At 41.3% G+C, this 19516-nt stretch overlaps 1 protein-coding gene across 6 annotated transcripts in view; it reads left to right on the top strand.

Moving 5' to 3' along the window:
- Positions 1 to 19516, top strand: part of DNM3 (dynamin 3) — a 177909-nt gene that overhangs the window by 7194 nt on the left and 151199 nt on the right. For all 6 annotated transcript variants that reach the window (XM_084527142.1, XM_084527141.1, XM_084527138.1 and 3 more), the window contains exons 2-6: positions 6962 to 7035; positions 15340 to 15489; positions 16310 to 16513; positions 16775 to 16873; positions 17775 to 17935. In XM_084527142.1, coding sequence (XP_084383268.1) covers positions 6962 to 7035; positions 15340 to 15489; positions 16310 to 16513; positions 16775 to 16873; positions 17775 to 17935 — 688 coding nt within the window. The remainder of the gene's footprint in view (positions 1 to 6961; positions 7036 to 15339; positions 15490 to 16309; positions 16514 to 16774; positions 16874 to 17774; positions 17936 to 19516) is intronic.

Raw genomic sequence — 19516 nt, 5'->3', positions numbered from 1 at the left:
CACAAATGGAATTGGGGTGATGCAGCAGAGCTTTGGACGCCTGCCAGGGAGGACAGATGCACCGTGCGCACAGTGGCTTGCCTACGAGCCTGCACGTTGGCAGCTTCCTGATCTGTTAATACAGCAAGCCCACAGCCCGGCATAATCACTGCAAACAGAGCACTGTTCATCTTAGCACTCCTCTGGGTTTGCCTGGCAAGTTTTCATAGCTGTGTGAGACAAATTTTCAGGCCTGTAAACGTTATTGAGACTTTAAAGCTTTCTATCACATAATAGATACATTTTTTTTAATACTAGGAAGTGCATTTACTTTGCTACAGTCTTCTTCAGTGCAGAAATGCCATGTAAGGTATTCCCCATGCTGCCAAAATATGACAATAGATCTGGGGGACCAGTGGTGGTCTGTACCTTCTGGTCAAACGTCCCCTCCTTTGGAGAACCTTTCGACTCCAGTCCTGTTTAATGGAAGACTTCACCACTGGGACTGGAGTAATTTTTGGCACTGCTTTTCTCATAGCCCAGTAATGTTTCATGGCTAGGTGTGATAATTTCTGCTTGCTTGTTGAGCATCTTCCAGATGTGGGAGGCGTGCAATGACAGCATCCATCCAAGCCTGCTCTGTTTCCAGCCTTCTGCAGAAGGAGGGAATCTCAAATGTTGCTTTCTCATCATGATGGTGACTGAGTGTTGTCCCTGAACAAGCTGTAGCGGAGGTGCACGGCTAATGTGAGTGAGTATTTTATTTCTTACCTTCAGAGTCTACTCTCACCATATTCCCATGATTTGGGGTTGGGTGAGGATTTCTTCTGATCAGGTGTGAGTTTTGCACCTTCCCCCTCTGGATTTTTGTATAGTTGGTCTCAGCTCTGTAAAGCAGTGAGGGGAAGGAGACCCAAAGAGGTGTTATAGTCTGGTAGGTTGTAGTGCTGGGTAACAGCTACAAGATTTTTCTTTTTTTTTTTCTCCTGTGAAAGAAAGGGAGAATTTTGGTTCAGCTTGTACATGATCACCTGGGAGGGATGGGTCGGATAATTGGGCAGTCCCTGCGTTGGCTCAGCAGTGAGGGATGCTGCTGGGTTGGAGCATGGCTTCTCAGAGACGCCAGGCGTTGGAGCTAGGAGGCCAATTTATCCCCTCAGATCCAGACATCCTCGAACTGCTGACTACTCCTTTCTAACCCCTGAAGGCATGCCCAGCCGCGTGGGCTGCAGTGTGTAGTTACTGCTCCTGGGTATTGTGTTGCACCTCGGTTCAGCAGTTTAGCTCCCTTCTCAGGTGAAGGAAAATTGACCTTGAAGGAATGCTTACGGCAACCCGAGGCCAAACTTCTTAAGAGAAAGTGAGCTAAGCACTGGATTGTGGTGGTAGGGATGCCACCATCTCTGCTGGGTGGTTTACAAAAAAAAAACCTGAAAAGACTGGTATTAAGCTTTAAGAGCTATCATAGCCAAGATTGCTAAAAACCCACAGCATCTTAATGTGTTTAGCTTGCCTAGAATGCCTAATTAAGATAGGTGTCATTGGTCTTCAATAAAGAGGATTAATGATTTTGTACGTCTTCATGTAAGCCCCATTATGTTAAGCTGAGGTTTCACAGTCAGCAAACAAAGCTGCGGGAGATTGTGTTGCCTGACAGGCGTGCCAAAACAAAAAGCATTTGCTCTCCTGTAACTAATGAGGGGAGGGATTGAGTGGTGTCTGATTGTAAGAATTGGTCTCTGCTTGGAGTTAGTGAGGAAGAACGTAGGTAGCTGAGTATCAGTGGGATGTAGAAAACGGTGTATGCTGCTTTAGTAGTGGATAAAACTGGTTGGTGGTTCAGAATGGCAAAGCACAACAGAGGTCCCGTAGACCTGTACCTCTTTGGATTCAGCAGCTGGTCTCGAACCTGCTCTTCGCTTACACTGGGTGGGACTTTGCTCCCCCAGCCTCCATCTATGGGGTCAGGGAAATGAAAGATGTGGGAAGCCCATCTACCCGTGCACACAGAAGCAAAGAAGTTGCTGAGTACCTCAGCCTTCTCCACGTCTGTCATTACCAATTACTCAGATATAGAAACTCACTCCTAATATAAGAAATTAGCCAGCTATAATCACTCACACACTACTGTTTTCACCCCTCGATTTATTTTCATAAATGTGGTTCTTGGGGACTCCTCCTGTCACCCCAGCGCAGCAGCCTCAAGGGAGCTGGGGCCTCTCTTGGGCTCTTCCTCGAGGCTCTGCGCAGAAGGGCTGCCACCTCTCGCACAAGGCCTGCCGGATGGGAAAGAAGCACTCACACAACCCCTGACAATTGGCAAAGGTCTTTATTGCCAACATGGCTCCAGGCTAATGCCTGGAGTGGAGCCTGGGTGATGTGGAATAGGGAGCTTGCCGAGCCCTTCTGCACAGCTGCCGGTGTTCCTTCAGGACACTTTTCAGAGAGCTGCCGGCGGAGTCCCATCTTTGTTGTGGCTGAGGCGGGTCCACTTCCATGGGTTCCTCTTCATCTTGTGCACCCACCTCCATGGGCTCCGCGGGCTGGAGGACAAGCCAGTCCCTGGCAGGGACTGCCCACACAGGCTGCCTTCCATTGGGCATATTTTCTGGCCACGGTGCCGCACCAGGACGCCTCCCAGTTCCGGGCCTCGGGTCCTTTCTGTTCTCCTCTTGATTGTCATTCACGGAGTTCCTGCTGTCATCTCTCCCTCGGCCACGGCTGGGTCCTGCATCATATTCTGACCGCTGGGCACGGCTCCGCTTCCCGTGGCCCTCCAACCCACGCTCTCCGTCATCACTGGACCTCTGGCTAGGCCCAGGCCTGCTGCTGCTGTCCGTCCGAGGGGCCGGCCTGCTCCCCGCATCACTTTGGCTCCAATGATATTTATCAGAGTAGCCTCTGGGCCGGGCACCAGACACCTCCTGGGCACTGCTGGTTCTTGTGCTTGAGGTGCTGGCCCTCGACCCATGGCGCTTTCTCTCAGAGGCAGACATCCTTCTCAGTGGTCCCAGGAACAATTTCTTGTCCTCGCACTGAGAAGGGCTGCTGCTCGCCTCTCTCTTTGCTCCTATCTCTGGCCTTCCTTCAGCCACTGGCTTTCAGAAGACCAAATCGCTGAGCAAGTGGCGGGCCAGGGGCAGGGGGGCCCCTTTTATAGGGCCCGGGCCAAGGGCGGGCCCGCTGGTGGCCACTGTGACCTCGGCAAAGCTCTGTGATGGAGCGGCCCGTGCGAGGCCGAAGGCACCTGCCTTGGGAGAGGCCTGGAAAATGCCCTCATGTGGAGGAAGGACGAGGGTTGGGGGAGCTGAGGGTCCCCTTTTCTGGGGCTGGCTCCCCCCCAGACCATTTGGCTTGCCAGAGAGAAAGGCTGCCCCATGCAACCTTGCCTCAACTCGTTTTCTCTCCAGATCTCCAAGGGTCAGAGTCTCTCGCTAACAAAAAGAAAACCCCACCAACGAAACCAAACCAGACCAATTCACAAGGCTAAAGCAGTCAAAACTGAAGTACCGATCACAGAATCACAGAATTTCTAGGTTGGAAGAGACTTCAAGATCATCGAGTTCAACCTCTGACCTAACACTAACAAGTCCTCCACTAAACCATATCCCTAAGCTCTACATCTAAACGTCTTTTAAAGACCTCCAGGGATGGTGACTCAACCACTTCCCTGGGCAGCCTGTTCCAATGCCCAACAACCCTTTCGGTAAAGAAAAATAGCTGGTTTTGGTTAATGGGCTTGAAAAAGTGAACATGAGGAAAGACGTTAGCAATTCTTAATGTCTCTTCTGTAGGCCTGGACCATGTTTTTTCCTGCTTTGTTGTTGTGTAGCACTGATAAATGCAAAAACAACAGAAGCCCTTTGTAGTACTTGGGCGCAGCGCATGTCTGCTGCAGAACTGGAGGCGCGTTGGCTGTGGGAGCGCCTGCTCTTTGCACGACAGATCGAGAGATCGCCGTGCTTGTGGTGTGCCAGTCGGGGAACAATGACCGGTCTGCTGGAAAAAAGCCCAGGAAAACTGTTGACTTTTGGCCTAATTGCTTCCTGTTGCAATTGAAGCTGCACTGCATTCCTTGGCCAACCTTGGGAATGAAGGCCGCTGCCTTCGCTACCGCGCTGTTTCCGCTAGCGGCCCGTGGAAGGCACTGAGGAAGGTTACGGGAGTGGAAAGGACTTTGGGATGTGGAAAAATTTCTGTGAGATGAGTTGCCAACATCATTTGATAGATTTAGGTGGGTGATCTGTGCTCCTCTGTAAGAGAAGTATGGTTCTATTTTGGTTTTGATATACTTTTTTTCCTTTGTCAGCTATAGTCCTGCATTATAACTAGACAGCCTCGTTGAAGGTAACCCCTGTCTAGTTAGCTTTTCAGCATTTTGCTGTGGTTTCACCCCTTCCTGAAATTTGAAAGGATATTCCTCTCCCTTGCATGGGACCCTTCCCGTTAATGAATTGTCTAATTGCTATTTCAGCTTATTTGCTTCCTGAGCATTAGAGGAGGTGGTATCCTAAAGCGAAGATGGCACGTAGAGATGTGATCTTTCCTTTTTTCCTTATTCTAACCTGAACCACTGTAGGGAAGATCAGACCCTAATTGTTATGTTGCTATAAACCGATAGTGTTTTGGTATGGCCATTAATAATGTGCTTCCCCATCCTTTGACATCGGTTTTTGAGACCTGGGTTTTAGCAAGTCAAACTCAAACTAACATCTCTTACCTTTGCATGTTAAATGAACATTTAAGTGGATATACTCGTTCAGACTTCTGACACTGGAAATGACCAGTATTAGCTACTGATTGAGTAAATACATAAGCAATTTTAAAGCTTCTAGGGTAAAAACTATTTGGCCCTAAAAATATCTAATGGTATTCCAACAGATGAGTGGGTTCTAAGGCTGAGGAGTTCCTGAAGTGATGTTCTTGACCGCTTGGCTGCTTGCATCTCATTTGTGTTTGATCTATTCAGTTCTGGCTGGGCAGCACTGGACAGGCTGTGCTGCCAGCCTCCAGCTCATCACGTCACAGCTGCATTGCTGCTGGGCTGGGGCAGCGGCTGGCAGCAGAGGGACTTGTGCTGGAAATGCTCTGAGAATAAAGATGTAAAAGTGGCTTGATCCTTCTGGTAGGATGCACGACTTTTAAAGGAGTGCGGCTTTGGTTCCCAGCCTTATTCCTGAACAGCGTTCTTCGTTCCAGAAAGAATGCTTTCTAGACCATGGGGAGGGGGAAAGCATCTTCCTCCTGTCCTGTGGATTTCAAAGCAGGCGTCTCTGCACAAGCAGTAGCACAGTGTTTCATGTGTTTCACTGCTGGAGTTGTAAGGCAGTACCATGTTACTTTTCCTAAAAAAAGTGAAAAGTATGATTTAGGTTTGATTTCTGTGTATTTAAAGAACTGCTTTTTTTTTTTCTAGAAGGAGATTTTCTGTGTTTGTTCATAGCACCTGATCTTGGCTGTGCAGAGCAAGTGCACGGATGCCATTGCCTTGTGGTTAAAGCTGAAATTCCAGATTTTTTGAAAATAATAGTAATAAAAATTCCCTGTCCCTGTGGGAGCAGAATTTTTAATTGAGGTCAGTGTCTTTTTTTCTTTTTTTTAACAGGTAAAATATGTGTTCAGCACTCTGATATGCCCAGCTCTTACAGAGTCTCTGCATATTCATGCAGTGCTGCAGCCGCGATGCTGACACTTCAGCACTGCTGCTTGGTTCCAGGATAAACCAGCCTATTGGGTTTTCTCCTAAACTCTCCCTGTGAACACTTTGTTCTCCTCACCCTTTGTCATTTTTTTGGCTTCAGACTGTACATTTGGAGCAGAAGCCTTGCGTCCTCCTGCCATTCACTGTTCAGGTGGTTATCACCCTCGCCGAGCGGGAGCTCAGCCAGCTTTCAGCTCGTGCTTGCTCGAACAGACGATGGGCTTTTTGACAGTAGTTCAACTTCTTCGAGAGGGTTATCAAATGCAATCTATTGCAGACAGGGAAAGGGAACGTTCTGAAAGTTGTTGGCTTCATTTCTTTGCAATTTTGCTGTCAGCGTTGTGTAACTAGGAGTTGTGTTAATGTGGCGTTCTTGATCTCTGGCTGTGCTTAGTCTGAAGCAGAAAATCGGTAAGTCTTTTTATCCTCTAACTCCCTGAAGAAGGATTTTAGTGCCTCACGTGGTATTGTAAAGGGCCCTAGTTTGTTTTAAGTGATCGGTTTGTCCTGAATAGCAATTCCTTTCAGCTTCTTGTTAAAGAGAAAAAATAAATCAAAAATCCAAGTATGAAACTGTCATCTTGGTACACATTTTCTGTACCCTAGGATATTGTCATTTCAAAACAAACAGTAAAAGGAGTATGTTTTTGTTAAGAATTTCTCTTCTTCCCCATGAGAAAATATCTGTAGCTGGCACTCTGCTGTGAGACAGGCATCTCCCAGTTGATAGGTAAAAGAAATTGTGGTAGACCTTTTGATAAACTTTGGCACCTTTGAGAAAACAACAGGATAGAAAAACTAGCTTACATGTTGTAAAACATCACAGTGGATTAAAATTACTCTGTGTGTGATGCTTTTTGCATTATCTCTGTTTTAATGAGAGTTTGTATTCATATGTCTATATTCTCTATGTATGTTCAAAGGGAGTAGAGGGTAGGGCACATTTATTTGGAGAGTCCAGTAAATGTGGGCATTGTTTTTGATATTCTTTCTATGAATTGTATGTTTTGAGACACTGTATGTGATGATCATGAGGAAAGAGAATCAGTAATGCTCCTAGATTGGTAATTTAATTTTGCTGTATATTTGTTGACCCATTGCTATCTCAAGTTGAAATTAACAGCCCTACTTTATTGTACAGCTTGATGTAAATCGCCCTCCACCAACTTTCCATTTTCATTGCAGCTGAAGGTACAGAGGAGGTTCCAAATTAGTCCAATATCTTAGAAACTGGGCAGTCTTTTCTGGGTTGTAACAACTTATTTCTTTTTATATTTCTAGGGATTTTCTTCCACGAGGTTCTGGAATTGTAACAAGACGACCATTGGTCTTGCAACTTGTCACTGCCAAAACAGGTAACTTCTCTTGCTTCTCAGCTTAATGCCTTGACAAAGTGTTGGTGTGTACTTCAGCAGGAGAAAAAAAGTCCAGGAAAACTTAAGCAGTGTGAAGAGAGATGCTACTGAACTGTCTGCAACAAAGGCCTGCTGCTTTGGAATTGTACCCTCAAGAAAACCAATCTCATTATCCTGATAAATCATTAAAGTGTAAATCCTAGAGCACATAGTCAATTTGGTCCAAGATAGAACTTATGGCAGAGGAGAAAAAACAATACATACAAATAGTTTTAAAAATTAGCTTTGATTTTTCATTTCTTGCTGAGTTTTTCATTTGTGTTAACACCCCAAAATTATGGTATTTCTGCCTTCAGCTCTTGCTCCAGTGCCATAGATTTGGTTCCACACAGCTTGTTTTCGTGACTTGTCTTTTTTAGTTGCACTCACTGCACTAAGTAGAGCAGAAGGTAGCCTTTGTGAGAATTGGGCTTCTGTGTATTTGTCTGGTCAAAAGTAAAAATACAGCATGTGTATCCCACTGAGCTACGTGAAGTACTGAGACCCGTCATTGGAATTTACCAACTTCGTACTCTTCCAAGTGGTGCTTTGTCTGCTGTTATGTAGCTTGGTTCTCCGGCATATTTTATAAACAGTTTTTCTGTCATTCACTTTTTTTCCATTCTAAACCAATGTAAGCAACAATATCACTGATTTACTGTTGATATCCTCTTAAAATAGTAAAAAGAAAAGAAGTTACATCCAAATCAGCCTTTAAAAAGGAAAAGAAGTGCTCTTTAAGTTGTGAAACACTGTGAAACTCAGGAAGAAATAAAATTGAAGCTTCCAGCAGAACTTCAGTCTGTCTCTATGTGAGAGACTAATTAAGTTTTTGTGTGTGTTCTTTTCCTTAAAGGTCTCTTTGTCATTCACAGGAAGGTAGACTTCAGTCTGCATAGGCTCTAAATTTTTCTCTGAATTACTGCTTGTAAAGAACGTTTTTATTTTCAACGCCTCTATGAAGTTTGCCGTAGTCTTATACTACGGAAGAGAAAAGAAAAGATGTGGAATCCATTATTTATGTATTCCCATCTTAAACCTGGGAGTTTTCAAGTGTGTAATACGTGTACTGTGCTTTATATATACAAAAAGGTCAAATTCATTTAAGTTGGAGGTATGAGCACTTGTCACTGCTGCATATCTGGCTTTAGAGCCCTGACAGAAGATGCTGAAATGCATGAATAAAATCTAGCTTTGGAGAATCTTTGTCTAATTTTCTCAGCATCATGTAAGAGCAGAAGAAAAACAAAAAAAAGAATCAAGCTCTATGCTGCTATTCCTAACAAAATGGCTAAACTGTGGGGCCGTAAGAATCAGTAAGCCAACTCTTATACTCCTAACCTGAGGTGGTTGAATACTTCTTCCATGACATCCACATCCTAAACTTATCCTTGCCTGAGCTGTATTGCCTTATTTTGTAAAATCATCATTGTCTGTTTGATTAAATGATCAGTGAAAGGGATTTTCTCTCTTTCTGTTTTTTTTTTCTCCATTAGTATATTCACATAATTTTACCAGCTTTAGATAGACGTTTTTGTATGAGTGCCTTCCTTGCTATGAAGTATTTTTTTTGTTTGTTTTCATTGTTTAACTTAAAAACACAGCAAGAACTCCAAAAATCTGAGCAAGTGAGCTTCCACCTAATTTCTTGTTTCCTGGATGCTGGGACATACTTCTCCCTTTGGGAAATGCTGTATATTTATTGGTTGTGCTTCAGTGGCAAGAAACCTTTGAAAATACAGGCTTTGATTATTTTGTTACGTTCTTTAAACTGCTCCATTTGTTGTTGTTGGTTTTGGTGGTAAAATTCTAAATATCCTTATCTTTAAGCCACTTTTATCTTTCTGAACTAATTTTAAAAAGAGAAAATAAAACTGCTTAGAGAAGCACAGTGTTCTTTTACAGGAAGCAGATGCTGGACTGATTTTTATCAAGTTCATAATTATTTAAAATGCTATAGAAAGTAATTGGAGGACATTATCAGGTTCTTGCTACTGTAAAAAGCTTGGCTGGTCTCTAATGTTAGGAATTTTCTCGACTCTTTTAAAAATAACTATTCTTAATCTCATTATTCCTTGGGGGAAGGGGAATGCTTTCTATATACCGTAAGAGGTAGGCATGGAGACCTGACTGCAAGATATTTTAGATTCATTTTGGAAGTGGTTAAAGCTTCACTTACCTTTGAGTGGTTGCACTAAGGATTCAAGTTTGGCAGCTGAGGCATTTGTGCACACCCCAGAGGAAAACTTTGGCCACTCAATATTTGGCTTGGAGGTATCATGGAAATGTACAGGAGGGTTTGGCTGTGAGGAGTTATCGGGGCCCTCCAGCATCTGAAAGGACCTGAAATATCTGGGTAAAGTACTGGTCTTGTTCTCCGCTTTAAAAATGAGAGTATGCAGGTGGTAACATGAAACAATTCAATACTAAGCAGTGCATCTCTTAAGACACAGTTTTTTTTTTTTTTTTTAAGAGTTTTGTCTAAATTATTATTATTTTTTAATTCAAAGCTATTTTATAGTGACCTGTTGACTTCCTCTAATCACTGTAACAAGTTTTTTTGTTGCATGTGGCTTTGTCATTTGCACTTCCACACCCATGCAAATACTGTACTCAGCTGAAATCTTGGAAACAAATATAGAAGTTTTAATTAAATATTACACCTGGCAAGACAGTCTTCAGCAGCTGTGCCTATTTTCTTTTGAGTGTGATAATGTATGAGTTTGAGAAATACATGGTGGTATAGAATAAGTTAAAATACGTACATTAAAAATAAATTTACAGTCCTTCAAAGGACTTTGTCTTGTTCTTGAGTGTCCTACTTAGGGTTTTTCTTGTGTCTTCTTGGGACTGCCCAGCTGCATTTCAAATGAAGTTGTAAATGTGGCCTGCGTTTGATAAACCACTGTACCAGCTAGAGGAGGAAAAAACCAAAACATCTTCATCTTGTAAATATTGGAGGCTCCAAGCTGGCTGTCTTCTGGCAGTGAGAGGCTGGCACTCGTTACTTGTCCCAGAGAAGTCCATTGGCAGCCCTGTAGGTAGGGTCATGGTTCTGCATGCTCAGTTTTCACCTCATATTTTTGACTCCGTTGCTTCTCTTCTGTTGAAGAAAGATGGCATATAGCATCTTGCTGAGAGAGGGAATTGAACCAGATAAGCCCGAAGTCACTTGTTCTGCAGCAAACAGACACAAATTCTGGTAATGTGGCTTTGTTTCCCCACACAGAAAGCAGGACTGAAAGACTTCCCAACAAGCACGATGAACCATCTAGATGTGCCTCCATGTCCTTCTCTGTGACCAGAGTTCTGCAGCATTGGGAATGTCTTGTGTCAGGTCTGACAAGGCTCTTGCTCTTGGGTGCCTTCCTTTTTGCTAGTTTCTGAAAGCTCAGCATACCGAAAGCTGTAGGAGGAAACAGTCCCCTCCAGGAGGATCCAATTCAGGGAGTTTTTAGAAGGCACAAGTGTGGCAGGGTGCTGTTAGCTGGCAGCCTCTGATGGGGAACTGAGTTCAGGTGTTACAAGGCAGTTGTGATAAAGTAGCTTAGCCATTCAGCTATCTCTGTGGGAGGAATTCTGTTCATCCTTCTCCAGGGTGAGCAGTTGGACATGGGGGCAGTTTATTTTATGAGAGCCTGATGTCCAAAGCAGGTAAAAAACGTGCCAGTTCTTTAAGCAACTGCTGCAGCCTCAGATACAGGAAGCTCTCCTCTTCTGACCAGACAGCATTTGTTTCATGTGCTCAGCAGTGCGGATGTTTGAGCAGTTACTAATAAGCGTAGAGTGCTGTTCTCATACTTTCTTGCTCTTGATTCCTTTTCAGGAGGAGAAATGCATCACATATTCCTACAGTTGTACTCTTAGAAGTATTTTTCTTTGTGCATCTCTAAGATATGTGCTGGCACCCAGCATGAACTGGGACAAGGGCTTTTAAAGACTGCATTAGTGTTCAGTAGTCTTGGAGCAGCACAAGTGGAATTTCCATAAGGTTACCTAGGTTTCATTTCAACTCTTACAGTTCTCTTAGGGCACTAACCTGTAGTGATTTGTCCTGTGTTATCATAATTCCTTAAAGGAGAGCTACTGAGCTGGTGAGTTTTTCTTCCTTTGAGCTGGTATGCCTTAATTTAGGTGTTAAAGCCTATTTTTAAACATGCAAAATTTTTGTTTCACAACTGTCAGTATATTTCCTAGATGGATTTTTTGATTTAGTATTTCAGTAAGATTAAGTACATTTTTACAGGAGTTAGTTGATGCTGGAAGCTGATACTTGTAATTGGTGCTGCTGAGTAAGCTTTGAGAAGATAATGACTTAGAACAACTGAAAAAGTGTTAAGAGTTCGTTTTCCATTATTATTTATTGCATTTGCCACAGATTCCCTTTAACCTTAGGCAATCTGTTCTTCCTCTTGATGTGTTTTCTCCAGCCTGTGAAAGTGAAATAATTATCCAGATTCCTTGAGACTATGCTTTCTAAACATCAGTGACAGCAAAAACGTCTGGTCTGGTTTTGGGTGAAGCTATTGTCCTAGGTCTTATGTTTGTTAAAAATGCTATATAAATGCTGTTATTTGCTATTTAAATGTTAAAATATCTTGGTGCTAGGAGGGTTGTTTGCCTCGTTTTATTAACTTTTTAAAGAAGTCAATTTTTCAATCTCTGTGCTAAAGAAATGGCACGCTAAGGTTTTGAAAATCAGTATTGAGCTGAACGTTTTTAGATGAATGAACTGCATGTACAATTGCTGCAGGTGTTTCAGTTCTGCTAATTAGAACATTAAGTAGAAAGTAAATCACCATAAGGTTCAAAAAACATTGATTTTTTTTTTTTTCAGAAGTCTTGTAGGTACTCTTTCTTATTGAAGTTGCTGAGCTTTAATGCAAGTATTTTCTGTTGTGAGTCTTTTAAGCATATACATCTTTTATTGCCATCTGGTGGCAAAAAAAGTCCCCTAAGAGAAAATGGAAAAAAACTCTGAAAATAATTTAGGCTGTTTACTACAGCTAGCACAAACAATCTTACAGACTTCATCAGCAGGCATGCATTTGGAGGTCTTCAAGGACAAAAACTAGAAAGGTGCCCCAGTAAGGGAGGGACTTTGCAGGGAGGAAAGGAAGATTGTGGCTGCCCTTTTCTGGATCTCACTATCTGGCAGCCACTCATTCAGATGATGAACAGGGTGCTGTGGAAAACAGTGAAGTCTGAGGAGGTTCAAACCCCAAAAGCTAAGAGAATGACCATCACCACAGGGTGGTTGTGACTGGTGATGCTTTCTTGGGCGAATGAGAGACTTGTCATTCAAACAGGGCTAACATGTTAGAAGAGGGATAGTGCTGCCGGTCTGAAACCTGAATTTAAGCTGTGAGAGCAGCGTCTGCAGCCTTACAGCACCGTGCTTGCTGCTGCATGGCTGTGCTGTACTGGTAGCAGCGCCTGCAGCCATCTGAGCTGCTCAGCAGCGGCACTCACAGTAATACAGTGGCAGAACACAGGCCACTGATGTCATGCTGTTGTAAAATACAGAAGTAAATATTGTGCAAGATCCATTAACAGAAATAGTCTGATCTTTAGTCCTTCTGCTTTTTTTTTTTTTTTTTTTTTTTTTTTCCAGTCGTGGAAAGATTTTGGCTAGAGCTCTGCCTCTAGCTTTAAGAGAAATGTCTGGAGGATGGCTGTGTGAATGGTCAAGTGCACATCATCTGTAGAAGAAGGCTATCGTTGGCTAGATGAAATCATAAAAGCGTAGGGAGAAATGACACATGGGGAAAAAATGAGGAGCATTTGGAAAAATGTTATCCCATAACACTTGTTTGCATGATTTGTCTAATGAAAACTGAAAAGGGAACTTATCTTTTATTGTGATACCTCTGGTTGGATGCATTGAAGATAACTATGCTGTAGTAGACTTTTCTATCAATGTTATCCAAACTGCTTTGAGTGATTCTGTGTTTAAAAACAGAAGAGTATTCTACACACAAAGATATTTTTTTTTCTTTCTATTGACATAACTTAAGTTTTATACAGAAAATATGTTTATGAAAACTAGACAACTAGGCAGGATCACTCGTTTTGACTGATTTTATGTTGATTCCCACAAAAAGTTAAATAAGATGTGTTCCTAGTATTCTTCTGTGTACGAAAACTGAAGATTGCATTAGAGCATGTGCTCGTCTAGTCGGGCTGAGGGCATCATTGCCAAGGACAGGCTGGGGCTGAGGATCCAAACAAAGCACGGCTTGTTCCTCTGAATTTTAATTCCGTAGGCTGTGTGGCACCCCAGGTTATGAGGAGTTGTAAAGCCTGCTCCTTCAGAGTAGTGGGACTGCAGATGTCCCTGAGAGGAATGAGCAATTGATAAATATTAATCATAGCTGAAAGGTAGTAAACTTTAAAATTTGAATTATCTTTGTTTCAGACAGGGACTCTTTCTGTTATTAAGTGTGAAATGGAATAAAGAGAAAAGCTTCCTCGAGTGTCAACTGATTATAACTGGGCATGACCTATTAGTTGTTTGAATTTTTGAAATCTTTTTCTGAGAAAATCTTATGAGCTAGTGTATTAAAAGGTGCAGCTAAGAATACAGTTTATTTTGTACTTGAAGCTTGAGCTGGATCAACAAAGATGTTTAATTCTGTGTACCGTGTTGTCTTAATTGGAAATACTTGAATATTCCTTGTTGTTTCCTTAATGAAGAGTTGAATGTTAAACAAATAAACCCCTCATTCATTGTCATCTTTGCTGCTGGATGTGAAAAGGAATATACTATACACTGGAGTACTTAATGCTGCGAAAAGTAAGGTGGAGGGTTTTTTAGGTGCTCTTTGGCTCTTAAAATGAGATGTGTTATTTTTTTCTCAGCAAGGGTGGGATTCCCTGACCCTCACACTTTAAATTCAAAGGGATTACAGTACTGTAAGGCAGAAACGCTGGTGTCTGTTTTTTGCCTTCCTCATTTCACTTCTTTTTTGCTTTAACTGTTGCTATGGTTTTGAATGCAGTTTTGACTATTTTATTTTTTAACAATTCAGTCAGCAACAGTAATAAAGTGACAGTTGGGAAACCTGAGAAGCAGACTTCAGTCCTGAAGGATAAGGCCCACTATTCATTTGTCCCCTTGGATCGCTCTCCTGAGCTGCTGTTCTTTGAGTATCAAGCAAGTTCTTTACCCTGGTGTTTGAGGGATTTTTATCAAAAACCTCTTCTGGGGAAGAAGCACCTAAAAGGAACAGTGAGATCAGGCCTTGACTACAGAGCAAAATCAACTGGGATGTGCGCCATTTTGTCCAGCCTTCCTCCAGTCCTGCTGCTTAGGCCCAGTAGGGGTGAGGAGTGCGCTTGTGTCTGTCATTACCATTTACATCACTAATTTCTGCTTATGCCCTAGCTATGTGGGATAAACATTGTGTTTGTCCTGTTTTGAAGGAAGAAATTGCACTTTTAAGAGATGTGTGTTTGGTTATGCACCTCAAGGGCAGGAAACCCAGAGGGATACAATAAATAGCATCAGTATTTGGACTCTAGAGTCCAAGCAGGTCATTTCTGAGTCTGACAAATTAGACTGTATCTGTCTCTGAAGACAAGTTGATTCCTGGTTGATGGGGCAAGCTGTACGATGACTGAAGGCTCAGAAATTGTGTTTTACCACCAGCGAAATCACAGCCACATCTATAAAAACTTTCATCAACTTTTAAGTGTGGTTTCAATTTAAGCCACAAGAAGTCCTTAGGCATTGAAGAGTTGAGTTTAAAAACATCGAAGTGTCTTAAGTGCTCTTATTTTGGTTATGAATGTGTAAAATGTGCAGAATTCCCTTGGTAAAATCATATGTAACACAAGCTGTTAGTTTTTGAAAACAAATGCTAATAATCTTTCATGATACAGAACTTGAATTAGTTTTCCTCAGTGTAGTGCTGTATTACAGGCAAAGCAATCAGATGAAAACTCAGATTCTGCACTGAAAACAGTTCCTCATTCTGTTAATGTAAATGGTATTTATTTCAATCTTTAAGGTTGTTCCAGGAGATGAAATGCTTAGGATATGAGAGTTAATTTGGCTTTTTTAACTAATCTTTTCTTGGTTTTGGCTGGTTTTCATCTGTGCAGTCATATTTTTGGCATGTGTTCATATATAATGCTTTCTGGATATACATGATGACGTGCTTTTGTGCGTGCACATCTGAAGAATACAAAGGGCTTGAAAGTAGGTGCTTAAGACTGTTATGAGCCTGTGAAATATAGAGATGCTATTGATATTTTTCACAGAATATGCTGAATTTCTACACTGCAAAGGAAGGAAGTTTACTGATTTTGATGAAGTTCGTCAGGAAATTGAAGTAGAAACGGATAGAATAACAGGAGTGAACAAAGGCATTTCTTCAATTCCTATTAATTTAAGAATATACTCTCCACATGGTAGGTAAAATCATTTTCCTCTATATTCCCCATTGTGCTCTATATTCAAGTGATGTAATATGTTTCAGAACTCTGTCCATTTGGTGCTGTTTTTGCACGTGTTCTCATTGCTTGATTAATAGTCTGGGATGCAAAGATTTCTGACATTGAATTGGACTAAAAATGGGTATACATGTGTAAGAATCCTCAGTTTCTAATATGTTACGAAGCTGCTCTGCTGCAGAGAGCTGTTTGTTGGCCAGAACACAGACTCTATCCCATTTAACATCCTCGTGATTTCAAAATATTCCCGCTTTACATGAGAGTGAAAACAGTCCCTCCCCCAGCACATATTCTATTAGTAGCTCACTAGTAAACGTACTAATAAAGACACATAGTAGGAGGTGGGAGACATAGTGGGGAAAAACTTTTGCCACCCTCCAGATGGATTCCCTTGAAATATAAATAGGAATGGTCTGATGGCCTGTTATCTGTGCTGTCAGGAATGGAAGAAGCTCGGAAAGCCACGTTAATTTGTCTAAGAGCGCCTAGTGACGTTCAGTGTACAACTCACATAAGTGAATAGTGCTTAATATTTAAAATATTAAATAGTATTCTGAAATCCAAGTGAAAGGCTCTGGAGGGAACTATGCTAACAAGTGTACTGTCCAGGTTGTCAGGTATTTTATTTGAACCACTGACAATGTTTATGTACTTATAAAAGTAAAGTAATTACATAGCGTTTATGTGATTAAAATCTGTCTGCAGCCATGGATGTGTAGATCTCTTTAGATATGTCTGGTTTGTTAACCAATGTTATGATCCTCTGTTTTCCATACAGTATTAAGCCTGACTCTTATTGACTTGCCGGGAATCACAAAAGTGCCAGTAGGGGATCAGCCTCCAGATATTGAGCTACAGATCAGAGACATGATAATGCAGTTCATCGCTCGAGAAAACTGTCTGATACTGGCTGTGACTCCAGCTAACACTGATCTGGCCAACTCAGATGCTCTGAAGTTGGCTAAGGAAGTGGACCCTCAGGGTAAGCATCATTGAAAAAAAAAAATTGCTGAGCCTTGTTAAACAGATTTGAGGAATGCTTTTTAATTGCTGGCAATGATGACACCTTCTTTTCCAGACCTGCTCTTATTTGCAGTTGTGGCTGGTCTTCTGCAATACATATTTTGAAATCATCACATATTTGTAATAATTATTATGGAATTATAAGATGTAGTTGTTCTTCCTGAATATAAATGATTCTTCACTATCTTTTTTTTTTCTGCCTGCCTCTGGACTTGGTCAGGCCTTAGGACCATTGGTGTGATCACAAAATTGGATCTGATGGATGAAGGAACAGACGCAAGAGAAATTTTAGAAAATAAGCTACTCCCTCTCCGTAGAGGTAAGAATGTTCTATTGCCTCTATTGTTTGCAATACAAAAGAAATTTCAGGTAAAGGTGATGTTAGAAAGTTCTGGAGATGAATCTAAAGTTATTCTGGACTTGATGAGTTCTTAGCTCTTATCACATTCTATTTAGCAAACGTGGAAGGGGGCTGTGCTAAAACTATCCCATAAGTAAAATAATTTATTTCTAGACCTGGAAAATACACTGCATATTCCAGAGGAAACAGTCAGTACAGGTTATTAGGCAATTTTATTTTCTGTGCCACATTGCTGTCCTTTGCAACAAAGGGATCTTTTTTTTTCCTTATATATGGCAGAAGCCAGCATCAGAGCCTTGGTAATCTTGCTGTTAACATAGTTTTGACCCCTTCCAGAAATGTTCTGTTATTGTTCCAACAACTACTGTACCAGTCACTTTCACTGTTAACAATATCAATAATTTTGCTCCTACTTATACTTTACTGACAGGACCATCATCTACTTCCAGTTTATGTTTACAGAAAACAATTTATGAATGTGGTGGTCCAGCAGACATGAAGAAATTTCTCAGTTTTCCTGGGTTTTGCTAATACCATATTATTTACTTATCTTATGCTTACCTGTTGTGTCTTTCTTAGTTTTGTGTTCATGTTTATTTGAAGAGGTTTCTTTGGGGTACACCAAAATTTCAGGTATTTCTGCGTTTGAATTGGAGATTTAAAAGGAAGTGTATCTATTTTACGTAACATCCAATTTGTTCGTCCTGTTTAAGTTCATTATAATACTTGTACACAATACCTGAAATATCTGAACTGGAAACTTTAATTTGAACTGAGCCAGTGTCGTTCAATTTAATATGAATTCAGTTATGCAGAGAATAGCTGCATTGACATGCCCGTTGTTTTTGTGTTGTTTCAGGTTATATTGGTGTCGTGAACAGAAGCCAGAAGGACATTGATGGGAAGAAGGACATAAAGGCAGCTCTCCTAGCAGAAAGGAAATTCTTTCTTTCCCATCCAGCATACAGGCACATGGCAGATCGGATGGGAACACCGTATCTCCAAAAAGTTCTAAACCAGGTAAAACCTAAGTTTTCTGTGGTGAGAGGCAGCTTTCGTAATGATAGGATCGTTATAAAATCTCCCTTAAAATAAATGTTGGCCGGTGAACCTTATTTATTCTTTCCTGCTTTTAACCTTTTTACTTTTCATAATGTAATAAACGAAGTTGTATATTACACGTATCATATACATATGTGCTGTGAGAAGCAGAGGACCTACTTTTTGGACTCTTGTCAGCATACATACACCTAGAATCATTAAGATTGCTAAATATAAATTATCAAGGATGGAAGCTTCCATAATATTCAGCCTTGACTTTTCTCCTGAGTAATGTTTTGTGGCTCAAAAAAATCAGTCAATCTTGGTACGTTATGCATCTAGACCTAAGCTCATAATGGTACCCTGTGACTCTGTAGTTTTCCAACTTCAGAAGTTCTTTAATGTTTTATTCCAGTTGAGATTTTTACAAATAAGTAAAGTAGCTTCTTTTAGTATTACCTGAAGGTTGAGGTTTGGGCTATAGCATTAGTCACAACTGCAGTACGGTAATGTAGACGTACCCCTTACAATTCTTGGGAAGATGCTGGAGGGTAATGAGCCATTTAATGTACTTCTTTCCTCTGAGGCTGTGCACAGAAGCGCATAGTTGTAACCTACATTCTTTTTTTTTTTTTTTTTTTTTTTGAGCTGCACTGTGGACAATGGGTGGACTTAGGTGACAATGAGTGAGATTGTGTATAAGCTGATTTTGACCATTAGAGGGTACAGAGGTTCTCTGCTGCCTTGGGGAAGAACTGGCATTCCTTGCAAAAACTCTTAGAAATATGAGTTTGCTCTAGCAAAGCAAAATTATATGCATTTGATCTACAAAACTGGAAGTGCAGGTACAAAAGAAGGAAAATGAAGGTGACATGTGTAAGTGGTCTTGGAGCACTGGGGTCGTAACATATTCCAATCCCAGCGTGCTTTTATAACCACTCCCTGCCCCTTTTCATGCTCTGGATGAATTCTCTCTTACCCAGATTTATTCGGAACTTCTATTTTTTTTTTTTTAACCTGATAAAAATGCAGTTTCTGGCTTTTACTGACAGTTCTGCACTTCCCTGTTCTGTTGAATACTGAATACGATCATGGAAAGTAAGTTTCTTCTCCCTTCCCAGTTATTTCTCCATGTATATTGTCCTATTCCTTAACTGTCACATTTTTTCTCATTTAACAGGGCTTTTTGAAATCAAACTTAGAAACTGGTGGGGAGGGAAGAAGACATTTTTAGAAATCATGTGTCCTGAGGGTTCCCTGTATGTCTGTACTTTACCCATAAAATCTATGCTTTATTGTAGCTTTTAATAGCAACAGCGTACCATACACTAATGATATAAATGACAAATACTGTGATCAGAGGAGATGATTCACACCGCTTTTATTTCTGCACAAACCTCTGGTCTGTTTCTATGAGTTCATGCCAAACTTGTCAGACTGCAGGTTTCTTCAGCAGGAAATGGAAGTCAGCTTCCCAGTTTTCTCCCTGGAGGAGAAACCAGTAGCTTACTGTCCAAGTCAGTACACTACCTATACCATACTTCAAGGGGTTTTTAATTC

Source organism: Aythya ferina (assembly GCF_964211825.1).
Source record: "Aythya ferina genome assembly, chromosome: 8".
NCBI classification, from domain to species: Eukaryota; Metazoa; Chordata; class Aves; order Anseriformes; family Anatidae; genus Aythya; species Aythya ferina.
Note: the sequence above shows the minus strand (reverse complement) of the source record. Positions and strands in the feature narration are given on the sequence as shown.